The sequence below is a fragment of the Mesoplodon bidens genome (assembly GCF_964165515.1).
Source record: "Mesoplodon bidens genome assembly, chromosome: 14".
In the NCBI taxonomy this organism is placed as follows: Eukaryota; Metazoa; Chordata; class Mammalia; order Artiodactyla; family Ziphiidae; genus Mesoplodon; species Mesoplodon bidens.
In genome coordinates, this window is record NC_138170.1 from 67,745,425 (window position 1) to 67,766,706 (window position 21,282).

The 21,282-nt window shown below is 43.8% G+C and overlaps 1 protein-coding gene across 1 annotated transcript; it reads left to right on the top strand.

Annotated features, from left to right (window-relative positions):
- Positions 1-1,626: 1,626 nt before the first annotated feature.
- PPM1G (protein phosphatase, Mg2+/Mn2+ dependent 1G) lies at positions 1,627-21,212 on the top strand. The gene is made up of 10 exons (XM_081254758.1): positions 1,627-1,935; positions 15,875-15,944; positions 16,417-16,502; positions 16,853-16,985; positions 17,667-18,082; positions 18,665-18,802; positions 19,130-19,364; positions 19,752-19,881; positions 20,178-20,280; positions 20,599-21,212. The coding sequence occupies exons 1-10, from the start codon at positions 1,816-1,818 to the stop codon at positions 20,803-20,805; spliced, it is 1,638 nt and encodes a 545-aa protein (XP_081110884.1). The 5' UTR covers positions 1,627-1,815; the 3' UTR covers positions 20,806-21,212.
- The last annotated feature ends 70 nt before the right edge of the window (positions 21,213-21,282 follow it).

A 21,282-nucleotide genomic window follows, 5' to 3' on the forward strand; every position in this document is an offset into this window, starting at 1 on the left:
TATTTAAATACTATTAAGCACAGATAAGAATTGTGCTGGGGGCTTCCCTGGTGGCGCAGTGGTTGAGAGTCCGCCTGCCGATGCAGGGGACATGGGTTCGTGCCCCGGTCCGGGAAGATCCCACATGCCGCGGAGCGGCTGGGCCCGTGAGCCATGGCCGCTGAGCCTGCACGTCCAGAACCTGTGCTCCGCAACGGGAGAGGCCACAACAGTGAGAGGCCCGCGTACCGCAAAAAAAAAAAAAAAAAAGAATTGTGCTAGGGATGCTGGGGTATACAACAGTAAGTTTGACAGAGTTTCTGACTTCCTAAAGGCTTATAGTCTGTCAGGAAAGACACACAAGTGGGGACCCAAACCTTGTAGGGATATTAGAAGACTTCCGGAAGGTATTAATGATGAGGGTGGGTGGGTGAGGAGGTATGTTCCATGCGTGAAAGCATAGGAAGAGAAAGCATGGAGGAACCCAAAGACATATTGCTGAAGCACTGGGTAGTGGAAATGGAGAGGAATGGGAGAGACATGGAAGAAGCTTTTCAAGCATGAAGGGTCTGGTAAACTATGTTAAGGAATTTGGACTATCTGAAGAGTAGGAGGAAGCCATGCTCTTTGTATTTTAAAAGAATTAATCTGCTTATCCTTTGAGAATTTTCCCTTTCTCTTCCACCTCCTGAATCCAATGTTACTAAATCCTGTCCATTTCTTATCGTCTAATTTGTTCCTTTATCTCTATTCCCATTGCCACCCACCTTAGTCCCTGCCCTTCTCGTCCCATGCTTAGATTAAGAGCCCTTTAACCAGTTAGTTTCCAGACTCTCCCTCCAATCTACACTGTACACGAAGACTAGACCAACAATCCCCAAGTGCTACACCAGGACAGCAGTGAAGTCCAAGTCACCCATTTTGGCGCTTGCGACCATCTCTATCCTATCTAATATTACCACTTAAAATCAATTTCCAACGAGGCCAGATAGTTTCCTCAAAAACCCTCACCAAAGCAGTTTACTTTCATTCTTCACCCCTGCAAGCCTGTAACATTATTCCCTTCTCCCCCTGGTATAACGCACGCCTGGGGCATCCTGAGGACCTCAAGTAACAGCTCTTCCACTCTCCTTTGATTTCTTCTCGACCAGTATAGACTGGGTCACAGATCGAGGTCTTCATTTTCTCTTGTCAGACTCTCTCACATCCTACTCGCATAGGCCTCACAACGCCTGGCCAGGGTACTTCTTGCGCTCAGAACACTAGTCAACTTTAATTGAACCGTACGGGGCGGGGTTTGAGGGAGTCTGAGGGCGCGGTGGAGAGTGAGCTGACACGCTGGAGGATGAACCGGAAGTGCCAGGTCCCGCACAAAAGACCTTCAGACAAAACGCGAGAGGCCGGCGTAGGGGAGCGGAGGCGGGGGACAGTGGGACACAGTTCGGGAGAGATACTGGCGAGGAACAACCTCCCGGTCTGCCCCAAGGAGGCCGCGGCCGTTGGTGGGCGTGGCCGCGCCAATCTCGCGGGAGGGCGGTTGGGCGGGCCGTTGTCCCCGCGGGCGGGGCGAGTTGCTAAGGAAATGACTGCCCGCAGCGCCGCGCCGCGCCGCGCCGGCCGGGCGGGGTCTGAAGCAGCGCCGTTTCCGCTTCCGCTCCCTCTCTGCTCCGGTCCCGTTACCGCCTCCTGGGCCGCCTCGCGCCTTTCACCGGCACCTTGCGTCGGCCGCGCAGCCGGGCCCACTCCTGCCACGCGCGCACCCGAGGCTCCGGCTCCGGCGCCGGCGCGGGTCGCGCTCCGTTCGCCTGCTCCTGAGGCCGCCGGTTAGCCGCCGCCATGGGTGCCTACCTCTCCCAGCCCAACACGGTGAAGTGCTCCGGGGACGGGGTCGGCGCCTCGCGGCTGCCGCTGCCCTACGGCTTCTCCGCCATGCAAGGCTGGCGCGTGTCCATGGAGGTGAGGCGGGAGGGGCCCATAGGCTGACGGCTGTAGGGCGGGAACCTGACGGAGAAAGGGAGCCGGGGGAATGGGGTCATCCCCGGGGAAGGGTCCGAATCGAGAGCCTGTGACCGCAGCGGCAAATTGGGGGGCGACAGCGAGAGCGGGGCCGGGGCCGAGAGGGAGCTGCCGGTGCTAGGAGACCGTGTGACGGTGGCCAGCTTGGCGGCGAGGGCTCGGCCATGTGGGGAGAGGCACCTTCCGCCCACTGACCGACCTCCCAGTGCCTTCGCGCCATCCTCTCGTGACAAACCAGCCCTCCAGGCTCGTAAACGGCGTGAGGTTTAATGTGGGAGTAAAGATGAAGAGAGGGACTATTTATCCATTGACTTTTGCTAGAGAGAGGCGGATAGATGTGAACGACTGTACTTAAAAAAAAAAATGTGATGTGTGAGGCGTCTTTGGACGAGGAGTTTGACAGGAAAGGAAGCCAGGCAAGTAGTCCGCTTCAAAATCTTAATACCTAGATGCCTGGCCCTGGGCACCACATGTTAATTTCAGAGGTTTGACTTGACCTCCAAGAATTGTCACTCGTTTGTATTCTTTCAGGGCCTTTCTTGGCCTTTGGAAGCCTTGAACTGTGTCAGTCACTATAATTTCTTTTAAAATTATGCCTGATGTTTTTTTGCCACTCGGAATTTCTCTAAAACTTAGTAATTGTCATTTTGCCTGTGCTTGTTGTAGCTTATAGTTTCCTTGATTTTCAATCATTTCATCAACTTTTTTTTTCTTAACCTACAGAGAACTGATTTTTTTTATAGAAAAATTTACTATCGATAAAAGGGAAAAATGGAAAAATTCTGGATAAAAAGGAGTAGTGTTGGGCAAATGGGTGTGAAACTAAACTACAAAGGAGAACAGAGAAAACTATGGTAGGAGGGAAAGGAAGAAAGACATGTGTAAGACGTGTTTTTGTGAAGAGTTTTGTGAGGTCTAGGCAGAGGAGCCAGGGAAATGCTCTAATTATGTCTGGGATCGAAGGTTTATCCACTACTAGGTGGGCTTCAGGTAACAGCCAAAAGTCTCCCTTGGGAATTTCTTCAAATCCCTCACTCCTCCCTGTGGTTAGCTCTGGAATGACAGTATAAACTTAAATGGTTTGTTCTCAGACTCAGATTTTATACCCACGGCAGACTTTATCATATGCTTAAAATCTCAGGAATGGAGAGGATCCTATATAGTTCATCTCACCACATTTTACAGCTCAAAAACCGACGCCCAGAGAGATTAGGTTGCTTGTGCCTTGGTGGAAAGAATCTGTAGGATGAAAATTGTTCAAGACCTTGTACTCACTGTTCTCATCTGTGTCAACCTGAAATAAAGCATTTATATTTCTCTATGGTGCACAGTATTGAGTTTACTGGGTGCTTGGTAAATGTAATTGTCTGGCTGGTAGAAATATCTGGATGTAGCTTCATTGTCAGTCTGAGGTTTGGGTTAGTTGGTAATTTGGAGGTTCCAGTTCTATGCCATTTTCTGTTAATATTGTAAGATTTGAGGTGACTATCTCATGTCACAGTAAGGCTTTTCCTTTGGGTTTCTCATTCCATATTTTCCACTTTCCTCTCTGCTGTGGTTGTTCCACTTCTTTGTTACTCTTTCTAGTTTCCTTTATGAATTGAGTTGCTTGGATAATCAATTTTCCAAGTCTTTTGCCCAGTGATTCTGTACTGTTTGCTTCTTCTCTGCAGGGCATTTCCCTTTATTTTTGGTTTCTCTTCTGGTAATTAGAACATAACTTTTCATCAGGGGCTGTTTGGTTTGTAGAGATCTTGCTAGACTATTCCTTAGATCCTAATCTTCCTCCTGAGAGATAACCACTTAGGGTTTTAAAATCTTATTATGAGGTTTCTGAATTTCCCTTTGTTTGAATAGTTAAGTATACCCCATCAAATCTTCTTGAAGTCCTGTTTGGGATCCTGTTCTGCTGCATTGATACTTTTGCTTCTGGCTTTGTTTCCTTTCTCCCTGAAGTATAACATAGTTTCTTTGCTATGGCAAGAAAAGAACTGACTTCTAGCCTCTTGAGTGAATCTTACCTTTTCAGAAAGTGTACTCCTGTCCCTCTTAACCTTTAGGGCTGAATTTCACCAGTTTATTAATTCTATTGACCTTATTTGCCTGGTCCTAATGATTTAGTTGAGGTAAGTTTATCACACCCATACACATTATAAAGGTTACTGAAATCCTGACTGGTGTATAGTCAGCCTTAGAGAGTACTGTTTTATCCCTTCTCTTGAGGCAAGAATGGCAACTATCAATAGCTGGCATTTTATACTTTCTGCCTCTCTCCAGCCCCTCTTCCTGTGGAACCAGGGTGTTTTGAGGAGGGGTAATCAAAATACCACAGTTGATGTTCCCTTCCCTTCTTCCTTCTCCATGGTTTGGAGGGACCCTCAAGCTGGTTGAGGTATGTATTTTGGGGGTTAACAGGTAGGTTGTGGAAGGGTGCCTGAGAAATATATATGGAAAGGCTCTGAGTTTCTGATGTCTAATGAGAAGTCCAATCTGAAAACAGTTTTAGTTGATGTAGTCTCAAAGAGACTAGACTACTTTTAGTTTTTGGTTATGAGGTTCTCTGGAAGTGACAAAATTGCTTCCTGTGGGGAATTAGGATATATATATATATAGACATATCTCTCTATATATATCTATATATATATATCTTATATTTGTCCCTTTTAAAGACAGCATCAATACCTAGAGTATAAATTTGAGTAGGCTAGCTGTTTATTGCCATATAGAAGCTGACTTATTAGTGGTCACAGAGGGTCATCTAGAATTGAATGTAGATAATGTTGAGCAGAAAGTTCTTAAAGATACATGCATGACAGTTTCAATCATTATATTAATAGGGGAAATATAAAATGAGATACCACAAGCATGCTGTGGGGTTCCACTTGAGAGAGGGCATCTGAGGCAGAAGAGCATTTATTGTTTGTACCTCAGATTAGTGTCTCATCTGTAGCTTAAAGCACTTTTTACTTACTGAACCAGATCAGAATTCCTTTGTCTAGGATACAGTTAAGCAACTTTCATAAAAGGGCATTCTTTTTGATCAGCATGCAGTTCCTATTCTTTACAATTCAAAATTAGCATGAAATGATATCAAATGTATGTCCATTAATATGGAGAAATTGTTTTCTACTATACTATTCCTTTATAAGTTTTCAAGCAACTGTAAGTTAAAGTCAGAACTCATTTCTCCAGATTTCAAGAATATTTTACATTATTTCTGTTGCCCAATCCCCTAGCAGTTAATACTGCTTCTGAACCCCTGACCCTCTATTGGGTTACCATCTTGGAATTATGCTTTGAGAGGTAAGGGCTTGAATTTGAGTGTAGAAATTTGACAGATCTGATCAGTAGTTCTTACCACCGTCAGCTGCCATTAAAATTGTGCTGTGTGTGGAAGCACACATCTTTAGAACTGAAAGCATCACTGATCTTTAATGACACGCTGTAAACTGAGTACCAGTTCCAGTGGGGTTGCTTTCTGTTTCCCTCTAAGGCTAGCTCAGAGACGGAGTGTGTCAACTTTTAATCATGCATAGTACTCGAAAATGTATATACAGGTCCCTTTTTAAACAACTGTGTCGAGATATAATTCAGGTACCATATCCATTTAAAGTCTACATTTCAATAGTTAATATACTCACAGAGTTGTGCAGCCATCACCACTATTAATTTTAGAACATTTTCATCACCCGAAAAAGAAATCTTGTAGCCATTATTAGTCGCTCCCTATCCCCCCTCCTCTAACCCCTGGCAACCACTAATTTACATTATGTCTTATGGATTTGTTTATTCTGAACATTTCATATAAATATGTCACCTTTTATGTCTGGTTGCTTTTTACTAAACAATATATATATATTTTTTTAAATTTTATTTATTTATTTATTAATTTTTGGCTGCGTTGGGTCTTCGTTGCTGCGTGCCGGCTTTCTCTAGTTGCGGTGAGCTGGGGCTACTCTTCATTGCAGTGCACAGGCTTCTCATTGCAGTGGCTTCTCTTGTTGCGGAGCACGGACTCTAGGCACGCGGGCTTCAGTAGTTGTGGCGTGCAGGCTCAATAGTTGTGGCTCGCAGGCTCTAGAGCACAGGCTCAGTAGTTGTGGCACATGGGCTTAGTTGCTCCGTGGCATGTGGGATCTTCCTGGACCAGGGCTCGAACCCATGTCCCCTGCATTGACAGGTGGATTCTTAACCACTGCACCGCCAGGGAAGCCCCTAAACAACATTTTTAAGGGTCATCCAGGTTGTATCATGAATCAATCAGTACGTCATTCCTTTTTATGGCTGAATAATCTTCCATTGTATGCACATTTTGTTTATTCATCCATCAGTTGATGGTGGTTTGGATTTCCACGTTTTGGCTATTATGAATAATGGTGCTATGAATATTCATGTTCAAATTTTTGTGTGGAAATAAGTTTTATTTCTCTCAAGTATATTCCTAGGAGTAGAATTGCTGGGTCATATAGTAACTGCACGTTTAACATTTTGAGGAACTGCCTAACTATTTTCCAAAGTGGTTGCGCCTTTTTACATTTCTACCAGCAGTATATGAGGGTGTCAGTTTCTTTACCTCCTCCCTACACCTGTTATCTTTTTTTTTTTCCTCCAATTGTAGCCATTCTGGTGGGTGTGAAATGGTGTTTCATTGTGGTTTTCTTGTATTTCCGTGATGGCTAATGATGTTTGAGCATTTTTCCTTGTGTTTATTGGCCGTTTCTGTACTCTTGGAGAAATGGCTGTTCAGATCCTTTGTCCTTTTTTTTTTTGGCCATGCCGAGCAGCAACTGGGCATGGGGGATCTTAGTTCCCCAACCAGGGATCGAACCTGTGCTCCCCTGCAGTAGAAGTGCAGACTCTTAACCACTGGACTGCCAGGGAAGCCCCTGTTGGTGTCCTTTGAAGCACAAAAGTTATTAATTTTGATGAAGTCCAGTTTATCTGTTAAGAATTTTATAGTTTTGGCTCTTACATTTAGGTCTGTGATCCATTTTGAGTTAATTTTTGTGTATGGCGTAAAGAAGGGGTCCAAGTTCAAACTTTTACATCTGGATATGTGTTTGTTCCAGTGTCGTTTGTTTTTGTTTTTTTAGGTATTTATTTATTTATTTGGCTGCATCGGGTCTTAGTTGCGGCACGCAGGATCTTCGTTGCAGCATGCGGGCTTCTCTTTAGTTGTGGCGCATGGGCTCTAGAGCGCGAGGGCGTTGCAGCTCAGGGCTTAGTTGCCCCGTGGCATGTGGGATCTTAGTTCCCTAACCAGGGATCGAACCTGCATCCCCTTCATTGGAAGGCAGATTCGTAACCACTGAACCACCAGGGAAGTCCCCATCATTTGTTAAGAAGCGTATTCTTTTCCCTATCTGAATTATCTTGGCATCATTGTTTAAGGTCAATTGACCATAAATATGAGGGTTTATTTCTGGACTCTTAATTCCATTCCATTGATCTATGTACCACACTGTCTTGGTTACTATAGCTTTGTGGTTTTGAAGTTGGGAAGTACGAGTCTTCCAGCTTTGTTCCTTTTCTTGTTTCCTCTTTTCTGGGTCCCTTGTATTTCCATATGAACTTTAGGATCAGCTTGTCAGTTTCAGTACAAAAGGCGTCTGGGATTTTGATAGGAATTGTTCTGAATTTGTAGATATATTGATGAGTATTACTATCTTAATGATATTAAGTCTATAGTTTTCTTGTGATGTCTGTCTCGTTTTGGTATCAGGATAATACTGGCTTCATAGAATGAGTTGGTAAGTGTCACCCCGTCTTCTGTATTTTGGAAGAGTTTGTGAAGAATTGCTATTAATTAGTCTTTAAATATTTGGTAGAACTCACCAGTGATGCCATCTGAGACTGGGCTTTTCTTTGTAGGAAGTTTGTTTGTTTGGTAAAATACACATAACATAAAATCTACCATCTTAACCATTTAAAACGTACAGTTCAGTAGCACTAAGTAAATTCACATTGTTGTGCGACCAGTCTCCGGAATTCTTTTCATCTTGCAAAACTGAAACTCTATACCTATTAAACCACTCCCCATTCCCCCTTCCCCCAGCCCCTGACAACCACTGTTCTACTTTCTGTCTCTATGAATTTGACTACTCTGGGTACCTCATATAAAGACAGATTTGTCTTTATGACTGGCTTATTTCACATAGCATAATGTCCTCAACGTTCATCCATGTTATAGCATGTGTCAGAATTTCCTTTCTTTTTAAGGCTTAATGATGTTCCTTTGTATGTATATATCACATTTTGTTTATCCATTCATCTGTTGATGAACACATGGGTTTTTCTACTTTTTGGCTCTTGTGAACAAAGCTGCTATGAACATGGGTGTGTAAATATCTCTTTGAGACCCTAATGGGAAGCTTAAGATCAAGGTGTCTGGAGAGGGCCCACTTCTTGGTTCATAGTGGCTGTGTTTTAGCTGTGTCCTCACAAGGCAGAGGACCTCTCTGGGGTCTTTTATAAGGGCACTGATTTCATTCATGAGGGCTCATCTGTCATGACTTAATTACCCCCAAAGGCCCTACCTCCAAATACCATCACTTTGGCCATGAAGTTTCAACATAGGAATGTTCGGGAGACACAAAACATTCAGTCTATAGCACAGTGGTAATACATGCATATAATTTTAAAAGTCAGACAGTAATACATGACTTTTTAAAACTAAAAATGTAGTTCCCTTTCCAACCACCTTCAAAAGTTTTATCTTGAATTGCAAAGATTTAGATAAATTTAAGTATCATAAACCTAAGTGGTTGATCAAGTGACACAGGAGCCTTTGTGGATGTATTTGTAACCTTAGGAAATTGACATCAGGAAAGATAACCAGGTCTTTATTAATAGCAGATCCACTGGTGTCTAGAAGGTCAGAAGGGGCTGTGTGATATATAATTTAGTAAAGCAAGACCTAAGAGCCTTCATTCAGGTGATCTGTGTATTCTGCATCATTTCTTTCTTACCATCTCAGTGGTTATTGTGTTATGATACAACTTTAGGTTTTGGGTAGTAAATGAAGGAGGAGATATCCCTAAGATATTTGTTCTGAGGCAGCTGGGAACTCACCATCATAAGCAAACATCCTGCTGTGTTACAGAACATACTGTTAGGCCCCAGCGCTGTAAAGAAATTTAAGACAGTCTGTTTTCATGCTGTTTTGGACCTAGGACTCCCTTTTCCCCTATGGAATGTTGGATAACAATACAAGATAGCATATGCTGGATGCCACATTATTGGTAGAAGCAATAAATATTGAAAGAGCTCGGGTGGGGAATGATCACAGAGTATTGGTGTGATGAAGAAAGATCTCTTGGAGGTGGTGAGACTAACTGGACCTTTAGGAAAGAGTATAAATGGTAACAAATGGGGAGGAGGAAAGTGGGAGAAGAAAAGTATTAGAAGAAAGGATAGGAGGAAAGACTGAAGCAGGGCATGCTTACTACTTTGCTGGGGTAGGGTATTCACTATCAAGAGTGTCAGGAGTAGTTTCTTTTGGGGAATGGTATGAGTTAAAGAGGTTAGGTTATGGAGATGGATAGGAATGATTACTGAGTGCCTTAAATTGCCAGTAACTTGTATGGAATTAATCTAATGCAGTAGAGTCCATTGAAGGGCCTAGCAATAAAATGTTATATTAGGGAGATTAATCGGGCAGCTGGATGTATGTAGGCTGGATTACAGGGGGCAGAGACTAGAGACAGGAGAGGAGTTAAAATACCATTAAGAATAAAGTAATCCAGGATCACAATTATGAGGGAAAAGTCAGCAGGACTCAGTAATGGTTGGTGGAAGACAGCCAGGAAGTCAAGGAGGACTGATATTAGGTGTTGCTAGGAGAGTTAAGATTCCATTGACAGAAATAAGACATGTAGGGGAAGCTCTGATTTTTGGGGGGACTGCTAAGTTCCTGTTTACATATATTAAGCTTGAGGTGGAGAAGGGATATCCTGTAGAAACAGGCAATTGGAGGTATAGAACTACAGTTCTTCACAGAACCCAAGAGAACTTTCGAGAAAGCTGACATGGTTTGTACTATTTAATTACATACAGCCGTTGGGGAGAATGAAGCCTGCAAAATGGCTATTTGGATCGCTGTTACAGTGATTGCCTGCTTCTTGAAGTATGATCTTGAAGGAGAAGGGTTTGAGTTTAAGAGGAAATGTTAATCTAGAAAGAGAGGAGAGGGACTTCCCTGGTGGCGCAGTGGTTAAGAACCCGCCTGCCAATGCAGGGGACACAGGTTCAAACCCTGAGCCGGGAAGATCCCACATGCCGCGGAGCAGCTAAGCCCATGTGCCACAACTACTGATCCTGCACTCTAGAGCTCGTGAGCCACAACTACTGAGCCCATGTGCCACAGCTCCTGAAGCCTGCACACATAGAGCCAGTGCTCCGCAGCAAGAGAAGCCACCGCAGTGAGCAGCCCACTTGACACAACTGGAGAAAGCCTGCGCACAGCAACGAGGACCTAACGTAGCCAAAAATAAATAAATAAATTTATTTTAAAACGATAGAGGAGAAATATTGCTTCTGAGGCAGAAGTGAAGGAGATGTTAGATACAGCTATGGAGAAATTTTGAGTTAGAATAGGGAAGATGAGGTAGATCTTGAAATAAGACCTTGATCTAAGTAAAGTAAGAGGTTAGCTCATCTGCTATGAGTGAAAGGAAAATAACATTGAGACCTTGGATAATGTGGGAAAGGTTTGTGCCTGACTGTGGTTAATATATTTAAGAGTCAATGCAGAATAGAGAAAAAAGTGCTAAATGGAAGTAGTCACCACAATCAACATGATTTCATGACATTTTATGACTGGCAATACTTAGTGGCTCTGATTCACGTGTGAAGAAAGCATTTGCTCGGGTTATACAAGGTTGGATGAGTTTTTCTAGATTGCTAAGAGACAGAGTTGAAATATGCAGTACTTAGTTCTGACTCAGAAAAGGACAGAGACAGACAAAGGTAAAGGTATGGAAGCTATGATTGAAGATATAAGGGGGAAATTGAAGTGCTTAGAGAAGGTAGAGCAGTTCCAAGTGATATAGATCCAACACCTCACCAAGAAGTTGAGGAGAAGGTAATGTGGAGTGATTCTAGGAACTGAGACCTCAAGGCATAAGATGAGTCTTTATTGTGGGCATTCCTCTTTGAGAAAAAGGATAGAGAAGACAAATGTGATAGAGAAAACTAAATTTCAGAGCAGAATATATATACTTATATATTACGTTCCAGTATACAAAGAATTTTTACATGTTTTACATCATCATCATGATAGTCCTGTGATGATATGAGTAATGTAGATATTCTTATTCCATACTATAGAGGGTAAAATTGAGGCACACCAATAGATAGCTGACCAGAGATCACACAGTATATGGTAGCTTGGCAGCTTAAGGACAACCATAGGTTTCTTTTGTTGTGGTCATTATTCAGAATGGAACGATATGGCTAACTGTATAAAAATAAAAATCTTGAAGAGTAGGATATAATTATTACTCAGATTTCACCCTCCACTAAGTTTGATGTGTGATCTTACAGACTTCTAACATATACATAGATACTTTATTTTTTGCTTTTTATCACAATATATTGTGAACTCATTTCTAAATGAATACATATTCATCATTTCTAACAGCTGCATATATTCCATTGGAGGGATGTACTGTTTGTCATCTAATCTATTCATGGAAATTTAGATGGTTATAATTGTTTTTTATTGTAAATAATGCTGTAATGAACATTCTTCATATCTTTGTTTCCTTGTGTCAGTAGCCCCATAAAATAAACTTTTAGAAGTCAAATTACTAGATCAAAAGACATGCACATTGTGGTACATATTACCAAATTGCCCTCCAGGAAAATGAGTAATTTATATTCCTGTTTGATCAGAGTACATGAGAATGTGTTTTCATCTTCACTCTTATTATTACTGGATACTATTAATCTTTTTCATCATTCTAATTTGCACAAAATGATAATTCCTTGTTTTTTTAATGTTCATTTCTTTGATTACTATTGAGGTTAAATATTTTTTCCTGTGTTCACTGTTGCTAGATCTGCTTCAAAGCCACATGATCTTGTGAGGAACAGATGAGAAGTCAAAAAGATTTTTTAAAATAGAGGTGTGGGTTCAAAAGAGATAGTACACCAACCTAAACATCCATCAACAGATGAATGGATAAAGAAGATGTGACACATATATACAATGGAATATTACTCAGCCATAAAAAGAAACGAAATTGAGTTATTGGTAGTGAGGTGGATGGACCTAGAGTCTGTCTTACAGAGTGAAGTAAGTCAGAAAGAGAAAAACAAATACCGTGTGCTAACGCATATATATGGAATCTAAAACAAAACAAAACAAAACAAAAAAACGGTACTGATGAACCTAGTTACAGGGCAGGAATAAAGAGGTGGACATAGAGAATGGACTTGGGAACATGGGGTGGGAGGGGGAAGCTGGGGCGAAGTGAGAGTGTCATCGACATATATACACGACCGAATGTAGAACAGGTGGCTGGTGGGAAGGAGCAGCATAGCACAGGGGGATTGGCTCGGTGCTTTGTGATGACCTAGAGGGGTGGGGATAGGGAGGGTGGGAGGGAGATGCAAGAGAGAGAGGATATGGGGACATGTGTATGCATATGGCTGATTCACTTTGTTGTGCAAAAGAAACTAACACAGTATTGTGAAGCAATTATACTCCAATAAAGATCTATTTTTAAAAAAAAGATGATACAGCTGTGATTTAGAGTACGTTGCAGGACAGAGAAAGACCAGTTGATTCTCTTGTCCACTGGGAAGCAGTGGACAGGAAGAGTGCTCCTCTCTCGTCTACCAAAAGAGTGAAATTAGTTGGACCAGCCTCTCAAATTTTAGCATATATTGAGTCTTTTTAAAAAGACATTTCATTTACTTTTGAAAAAGCTAAACATTCCCATGGTTAAGTCTTGCTCCCATCAGTCTGTCTGCACCCTCATGCCCTCCCACAGTTTACTTTTATTAGTTTTCTGAGTGTCCTTGTAGTATTAAAGTATGAGAAGACAAATGTCTATTCCTATGCTCCCTCCTATACAGAAAGCAGCGTACTAAATATATCATTATGCACTTTGTTTTATTTAACAAAATATCTTGGAGATCTTCCATGGATTTTTTTTGTTTGTGTTTTTTTTTTTTTAAGGAAAGCAATATTTGTGGATCTCCAGTATTCACTAAAATAAGTTTAATGTAATGTTACTTATATGTATACAAACATAGAACTGGACATAAATTACATGCCAACAAACCAAACTACAAAATCAACAGAATTAAAATCAACATAAATGTGACAAAACTGTTTTGCTGAAACTAATCAGACACTCACAGCATGACCAAGGTAGTGACAGCTGAGGTACAGTTTCTTATGGGTTTAGCATACCTGTGCTATACTGTGTCCCATGCCGATTCTCTCACTGCCTTTGTCAACCGATCCCTTCTCACTTCTTCTTTATTTCACAGCACTACCATCTTTCTATGTGAATAACGCCATCATTCTATATGATTTACCTATTTATTGTGTTTGTTGTCTATATCCCTCACTAGAATATAAGTGTTTTATGAAGTGTGGGTCTTTATTTTGTTCACTGATATATCCTGAGCACCCAGAACACATAGATCCTGGGGGTGAGGCTAAGAGGCAGTTGTGTCAGTGACCATAGATAGGCCATCAGAGGCCTTCTGTGGACGCCCATTAGCTTCTGGGGCACTTTCTCCTGGAGACAATCAGAGGGAAATACAAGAAAGAGTAGCTCCTTTTCAGTGCTCTCCTTCCCTACTTTAAAACCCTAAGTTTTTTTGGGGGGGGTTGTTTTTTTTTTAAGTGAGTTTTTTGTTGTTGTTGTTGTTGTTTTTTTGGCTGTGTTGGGTCTTCGTTTCTGTGCGAGGGCTTTCTCTAGTTGCAACGAGCGGGGGCCACTCTTCATCGCGGTGCACGGGCCTCTCACTGTCGCGGCCTCTCTTGTTGCGGAGCACAGGCTCCAGACGCGCAGGCTCAGTAGTTGTGGCTCACGGGCCCAGTTGCTCCGTGGCATTTGGGATCCTCCCAGACCAGGGCTCAAACCCGTGTCCCCTGCATTGGCAGGCAGACTCTCAACCACTGCGCCACCACGGAAGCCCCTTTTTTTAAATTTATTTTTGGCTGAGTTGGGTCTTCTTTGCTGCACGTGGGCTCTCTATAGTTGCGGTGCACGGGCTTCTCATTGTGGTGGCTTCCCTTGTTGCAGAGCACGGTCTCTAGGTGTGTGGGCTTCAGTAGTTGCGGCACACAATCTCAGTAGTTGTGGTGCACGGGCTTAGTTGCTCTGCGGCATGTGGAATCTTCCCGGCCCAGGGATCAAACCCGTGTCCCCTGCCTTGGCAGGCAGATTCTCAGCTACTGCACTACCAGGGAAGCCCCCTAAGTTTTATATTCTAGACTTGTATAATGAAGGAATAGTCTTACTTTAGTGACAACAGAACTACTACACTCAGGTCTCCTGACTATCAATATAATTAGAAATTTTAAAATACTAATACCTGAAAGACAAAGGAGAACTATTAACTTTACTAACTAATCAAAGTAAATAGCTAGGGGCTTCCCTGGTGGCGCAGTGGTTGAGAGTCCGCCTGCTGATGCAGGGGACACGGGTTCGTGCCCCGGTCCGGAAGATCCCACATGCCGCGGAGCCGCTGGGCCCGTGAGCCATGGCCGCTGAGCCTGTGCGTCCGGAGCCTGTGCTCCGCAACGGGAGAGGCCACAACAGTGAGAGGCCCGCGTACCGCAAAAAAAAAAAAAAAAAGTAAATAGCTATTTAAATCCTTTTTGTCTGTAGAGAATACCTGAAAGGAAGGTTGGGTTGTTTTCCAAGATGGGGCAGGGTAAGCGGCGGTACCCTTTTATCTAGGTCTGACAGTCTTGCCTGAACTTTGGCTTAGCCAGTAATATTAGTTTGGGTGGCAGTTTTATTAATAGAAGAATTTGATCAAGCCCAGCCTCCCAAATAAAATGTTCGTGTAGCAGGACCATTGCAAATTTCTCTTCAGGTGTGCTGTGCCTTCAGAGTTAAATGGTATCTCAGTTCCAGCTGGGGATAGGAGATGGGACGGCTGATTTAATGGGGCATTGTAAATTCCAGTTAACAAGTACTACACACAGTGTAGTTTAATAACTATTTGTTGAAAATAATAGTTATTCTTTTGTAAATATATCCTCTGCGTAGCCTTGGGGGTAACTTCTTAAGTGAGTTAAACTTTAAGAGAAAAGGGGAGTAATTTGTTTAGATGGTGGTTTTTGGGGGGTGGGGAGTAGTAAGTGTATATAGCTTTACCAATTTCTAGTGCTTTCACTCAGGCTGTCTTAGGATTCTCCTAGAAACTTTTTAGGTCAGTAATGCCCTCAAGTCGCTTTTTGCTATCTTCCCTAACATTTTCTTCCTTTAAGTTCACTGATTCATAGAATGGGCCTGGAAGTGACTTTAAAGATCCTTTATTCTGGTTCTTCCCATAGTTGCCACAAATCCAAAAGGGTCAGGTCTAGAGTTCCAACAGCCAAACATTCTGCCATCTGTACTGAGATCTCCTAGGCTGAGGCTGCTAGACTGCAGAGGTAGTGACCTGATTCATCTCTTTCCCTTCTTCCCTCCCTCCTTCCTTTCCTTTTTCCCCCTCCCTTCCTTCCTCCCTCCTGTGTACTGTTCTTATTTATCATCCCATCTTCCTTTCTTATTTCTAGGCCATGTAGGTCAGCCAGGGAAGGGTTAGTGAGGTTAAGGTGTGAAGGCAATCCTTAATGACCTGAGGTGCACAAGGAAGAATACCCTTTGACCGTAAGAAATGCTGATTATGCTCTTTTTCCTAGGATGCTCACAACTGTATTCCTGAGCTGGACAGTGAGACAGCTATGTTTTCTGTCTACGATGGACATGGAGGTAACTTTTAGCAGATCATATGGTAACATTCTAGGACCCCACTTCCAGGTCCTTCGTTCTTTTACTTTCCAGGGTTCTGGTCCTCAGATAAGATTTCCTGCCTAGTGCTGTTTTTCTCTATTCTGCCATTCTTCCTTCCCAGGAGGATAGTGTATTGGTTCTTAATCTCACCAGGCCTTGTTTTAATCCAAGAAGCCTCTTCCTACATTAGCATTTATCTCTTTTTCACTGAAAACTAAGTATACAGGCGAGAAAAGACATGGGATATATTAATATAGCCCTGACAGAGGTGATGGTGAAATCCATTTTCTTGGTCAGAACTTCCCAAAACATTGTCTTTTAAATAGGTTTCAGTTGTGCTAAGATAGTCATCTCCTCAATCCTTGGGATTCACTTTAGAATGGTGTGCTGATATTATATCACTTTCTGTGTGTGTGAAGCTATGCTCTGGGTGACTTTACCTTTGTTCTAGGGGAGGAAGTTGCCTTGTACTGTGCCAAATATCTTCCTGATATCATCAAAGATCAGAAGGCCTACAAAGAAGGCAAGCTACAGAAGGTCTGTCTTCCCACACTGTTCATTCTCCATTTCTGCAGACTTTCCCTTTTTTTCCAGTCCTTGGCTTTTCCTTTTTCATTGCCACCCAACTTCTTCTTACTGTTTTTAAAGAATTTTTTAAAGAATTCTGTACCTAAAATGAGCTTATTCCCACTTGATCCTTTTAGAGCTACCTTATTGATTCCTAAGTCTCTAAACTGTTTTTTATTTGTCTGTGAGTATCTCACAGCTTGGTGGATCACACTCTAATTTGCATCTCATCCTCGTGCCCAGGCTTGTGTATAGGCAGTTCATTTTGTACCCGCGTACTTCTTCCTACATTTGCCTCATACTAGTTTGATTATATTCAGGCTTTGGAAGATGCCTTCCTGGCTATCGATGCCAAACTGACCACTGAGGAAGTCATTAAGGAGCTGGCGCAGATTGCAGGGCGACCCACTGAGGATGAGGATGAAAAAGAAAAAGTAGCTGATGAAGATGATGGTGAGTGTGGCATCTTTTGCTTGAGAGGAAATCGGCATATTAAAGAACTGTTCTTTAATACATATTAGTTGTGTGTCAATTCTGAAAGATGGCTTCCTAGGGACCTGGGAAATGCTTATGTTAAAGAATCTCCTGTACTACAGGTGGTTATGAAAAGGAGAGAGAGGATTAACCTTTGTTGAGTTCATAGTGTTGTAGTTGTAAGCATTTTTATATACATCATCTTTTGTCATTGCGATTGGGTCTTTCTGGTTCATTTTAATGTTTATGTGATCTTTTTTTTAAGACTGGAGCTGCCTTTAGCCATAACAGCCAGTCATTAAGCCTGAGCCCTAGGCCTGGACTAGTAGCATTGTGGACTTTCTGGGTCCTCAGCCAGATTAGGGTTTCCAACTTACCAATAAAAAATGAGAGGTGATAGGGAACACATAGAGTAACTAGTATTCCTTTGACTAAGAAGGGAGTGCAAGACAAAGACCAAAGGAAGTCTCTGGAGGCTGATGTTACTTGAGGAAAAGGGAGCAAAGGGCTATTCTTCTGAGATTTGATAAGTGAGAAGAGCCTTAGGAGTGGGAGGTGGTGGGGAAGTTGGAACTCAGGTTGCAAGGGCTGTGGAGGTAGTAAGGGACTGATTCCCTGAGGAGTCTGGCATGGGGTGCTGATTTAGCCTCTCCCCTGCAGTGGACAATGAGGAGGCTGCACTGCTGCATGAAGAGGCTACCATGACTATTGAAGAGCTGCTGACACGCTACGGGCAGAACTGTCACAAGGGTGCTCCCCACAGCAAATCTGGAGCTGGGACAGGCGAGGAACCAGGGTCCCAGGGCCTCAATGGGGAGGCAGGACCTGGGGACCCATCTAGGGAAACTTCTTCAGAGGAAAATGGCCCCACAGCCAAGGCTCACACGGGCCTTTCCTCCAACTCGGAATGTGGGACTGAGGCAGGCCAAGGTGGGGAGCCTGGCACTCCCACTGGTGAGGCTGGGCCTTCTTGCTCTTCAGCCTCCGACAAGCTGCCTCGAGTTGCTAAGTCCAAGTTCTTTGAGGACAGTGAGGATGAGTCAGATGAGGCGGAGGAGGAGGAGGAAGACAGCGAGGTAAGGGCCCAGTGGGGGCAGGTAGACGTTGAAGTTGTAGAGAGGGCCTGGTTGGTCGCCGTGCATAGCTTTCTACTCTTTTCTGTCTCCTATTTTGACATCATCCCCCAACTACAGTCTAAGCTTTTTAAAAATTCATTATCTCCACCAACATGGGTACCATTAGCCCTCTTAACCTCTTTGTTGACATTATAACAAACAGATCTAGTTCTGGCCTTTCAGACTCTGTCTCCTAGAGAGAGAACAAGAAGTTGGTGGTTGTTACTTTGGATATTTGGGTGTTTCTTTTTCTGGGCAACTTATTTTCTGGTCATGTTGCCTGGAAGGTGCTTTTGGCTAGCAGCTCTGGCCTTCCCCGAGGTTTCCTGCTAGTGACCGCTGAACCTAGTTCAGGATATTAGTTATATCCATCCTAGTCCTCTCTCCCGTCCTCCACATTTTTCCATCATGATCATATATTTGCATCTTTCAGTGTTTAAGGATCTATGTTCAGTCAGGGCCTCTTGGTTCTGAGCGTGAGTTGAGGGGAGGGGGCAAGGAGGTCATCTCAGTCTCAGTAGCCTGGGATTGTCCCTCTGGCAGGAATGCAGTGAGGAAGAAGATGGCTACAGCAGTGAAGAGGCAGAGAATGAGGAAGACGAGGATGACACTGAGGAGGCTGAAGAGGATGAGGAAGAAGAAGAGGAGATGATGGTGCCTGGGATGGAAGGCAAAGAGGAGGTGTGTGGGGAAAGGAGGGCAATGAGTCTGGAAAGCCAAGAGGCCAAGTGTGAATTCTCTGATTTTGATTTTGGGAGAAGGGTCCCCTTCCTATCTTAGCACTGAAGTCATGGTCATGGAGGGATTTACTCTGCAAGGGGAATTAGGCCTTTCGGGTAGAATTATCTCAGAAAAGGGGGAGAGCATGCTCTATCTGGAAAGATTAAAGCTATGCTCCTCCTGTCTGTTAAAGTGCTCTTGGTGGTCCTAGTGAGATGAGAAGACATAGGGGAATGATTAGAGCTGGTGTCCAGAAGCTCCCATGATGGTCCCTTTCTTCCTTTTAAGCCTGGCTCTGACAGTGGTACAACAGCGGTGGTGGCTCTGATACGAGGGAAGCAGTTGATTGTAGCCAATGCAGGAGACTCCCGCTGTGTGGTGTCTGAGGCTGGCAAAGCTTTAGACATGTCCTATGACCACAAACCGGAGGATGAAGTGGAGCTAGCACGCATCAAGAATGCTGGTGGCAAGGTCACCATGGATGGGCGAGTCAATGGTGGCCTCAACCTCTCCAGAGCCATTGGTAAGGGCCAAGAAACTACGGGAAAAACTTCTGGGGTCTTGTTCTCTGTTCCAGACTACCTATAGCAAACTTTTATCTTCATGGCCTTTTTTATCTTTCCAAGTATTTTTGTATCTACTACCTATGTCCCTTAATCATCTCTATGAAATAGGTAAAATAGGTATCATTTCTAGATGATGGAAAAACAGGTTAGTGACTGACCTAAGGTTCAGTAACCCAAAGATAGGGCTGAAACCAGAAAAACTAGAACTCACTTCTCCATTCCACTAGATTATGGAACTTTGTAAAGAAGGGAAATAAATGGCAGGGTTTGACTGGCCTCAAACACAAATCTGTGCGATAGTGCTCAAACTACTTACTCATCATCCATGCATTCCTTTACTTCAGGAGACCACTTCTACAAGAGAAACAAGAACTTGCCACCTGAGGAACAGATGATTTCGGCCCTTCCTGACATCAAGGTGCTGACTCTCACTGACGATCACGAATTCATGGTCATTGCCTGTGATGGCATCTGGTAAGCACTGGCGAACACCCTAAAATTCCCTTTTTTCCCCTGCAGCATTACTTCTCTTCTAGGGCTCTGAGCTGCTTTATCTTCCTTTTAATGGCTGTAGTCAGCCCCTTTTCTCAGGCTGCTCTAGAATTAGAGCCTAGATAGGCAGCAGCTTGGTGTCAAGACCCCCAAGCCTAAGGCAAAGTTGAGAAAAATCTCTGTGGGTGTTTACGTTGGCCTGAGCCATCTGTGACCTCTATCCTCTACCCTGCCTTGCTGGGACTAAAGAAGATTCTTACTGTTGTTTTTGACCCCAGGAATGTGATGAGCAGCCAGGAAGTTATAGACTTTATTCAATCGAAGATCAGCCAGCGTGATGAAAATGGGGAGCTTCGGTTATTGTCATCTATCGTGGAAGAGGTAAGTCCCAGGGTAGAGGAGAGAGGGTGTCTGGTCTGTGTATCCAAGGTTTTCTCTTTTGGCCTGAGTTAAGACCAGAGCCTGGGAGTATCACTAATTACTGACAGATACTAAACTCTGACTAGAAAGTTTCACTTTCCCTCATTTCCCTGACTTATCCTTATGCCTCATGCACTAGCAAGTGGCCTGTTTTGGGACCCCTGTTGCCCGTTCCCCCCGCTCCTGCCACCCTGTCTCAGCAAGGCCAGCCCTTTGAGACTTTAGGTTCCCAGAAAGGTTTTCAAACCCTGAGGCTGAGCTACCCCATCCCTTTTGTAGCTGCTGGATCAGTGCCTGGCACCAGACACTTCTGGGGACGGTACAGGATGTGACAACATGACCTGCATCATCATTTGCTTCAAGCCCCGAAACACAGCAGCACTTCAGCCAGAGAGTGGCAAGCGGAAACTGGAGGAGGTGCTCTCTACTGAGGAGGCTGAAGAAAATGGCAACAGTGACAACAAGAAGAAGGCCAAGCGGGACTAGCGGTTGTCCAGACCCCTGCCCACCTAGACTGTTTTCTGAGCCCTCCAGACTGAGACTGAGTTTTGTCTTTTTCTTTAGCCTTAGCAGTGGTTATGAGGTGTGCAGGGGGAGCTGGGTGGCTTTGCTCAGCCCATTCCAAAGAGGGCTCTCCCTCCACACAGCAGCCTGGGAGCCTCTGCTGTCCTCCCCAGCCGCCTCCTTGCTCCTTGGGGCTCATCACCGGTTCTGTGCCTGTGCTCTGTTGTGTTGGAGGGAAGGACTGGTGGTTCTGGTTTTTACTCTGTGAACTTTATTTAAGGACATTCTTTTTTATTGGCGGCTCCATGGCCCCCAGCCGCTTGTACCCGCTCTCTGTTGTACACTTTCAGTCAACACTTTTTCAGACTAAAGGCCAAAACCTAATCGTGCCCATGGTGTCCTTTTTTCTCTGCTGCCATCCTGTTCACACCACCCACCCAGGATGCCCTGGCTCCATAG

Excerpts from the sequence above, each read along its gene's own strand:
- PPM1G (XM_081254758.1), top strand. The coding sequence starts at position 1,816 with ATGGGTGCCTACCTCTCCCAGCCCAACACGGTGAAGTGCTCCGGGGAC. Across the intron at positions 15,945-16,416 it reads TGTCTACGATGGACATGGAG|GGGAGGAAGTTGCCTTGTAC; the intron begins GTAACTTTTAGC and ends CCTTTGTTCTAG. Across the intron at positions 20,281-20,598 it reads TGTCATCTATCGTGGAAGAG|CTGCTGGATCAGTGCCTGGC; the intron begins GTAAGTCCCAGG and ends TCCCTTTTGTAG.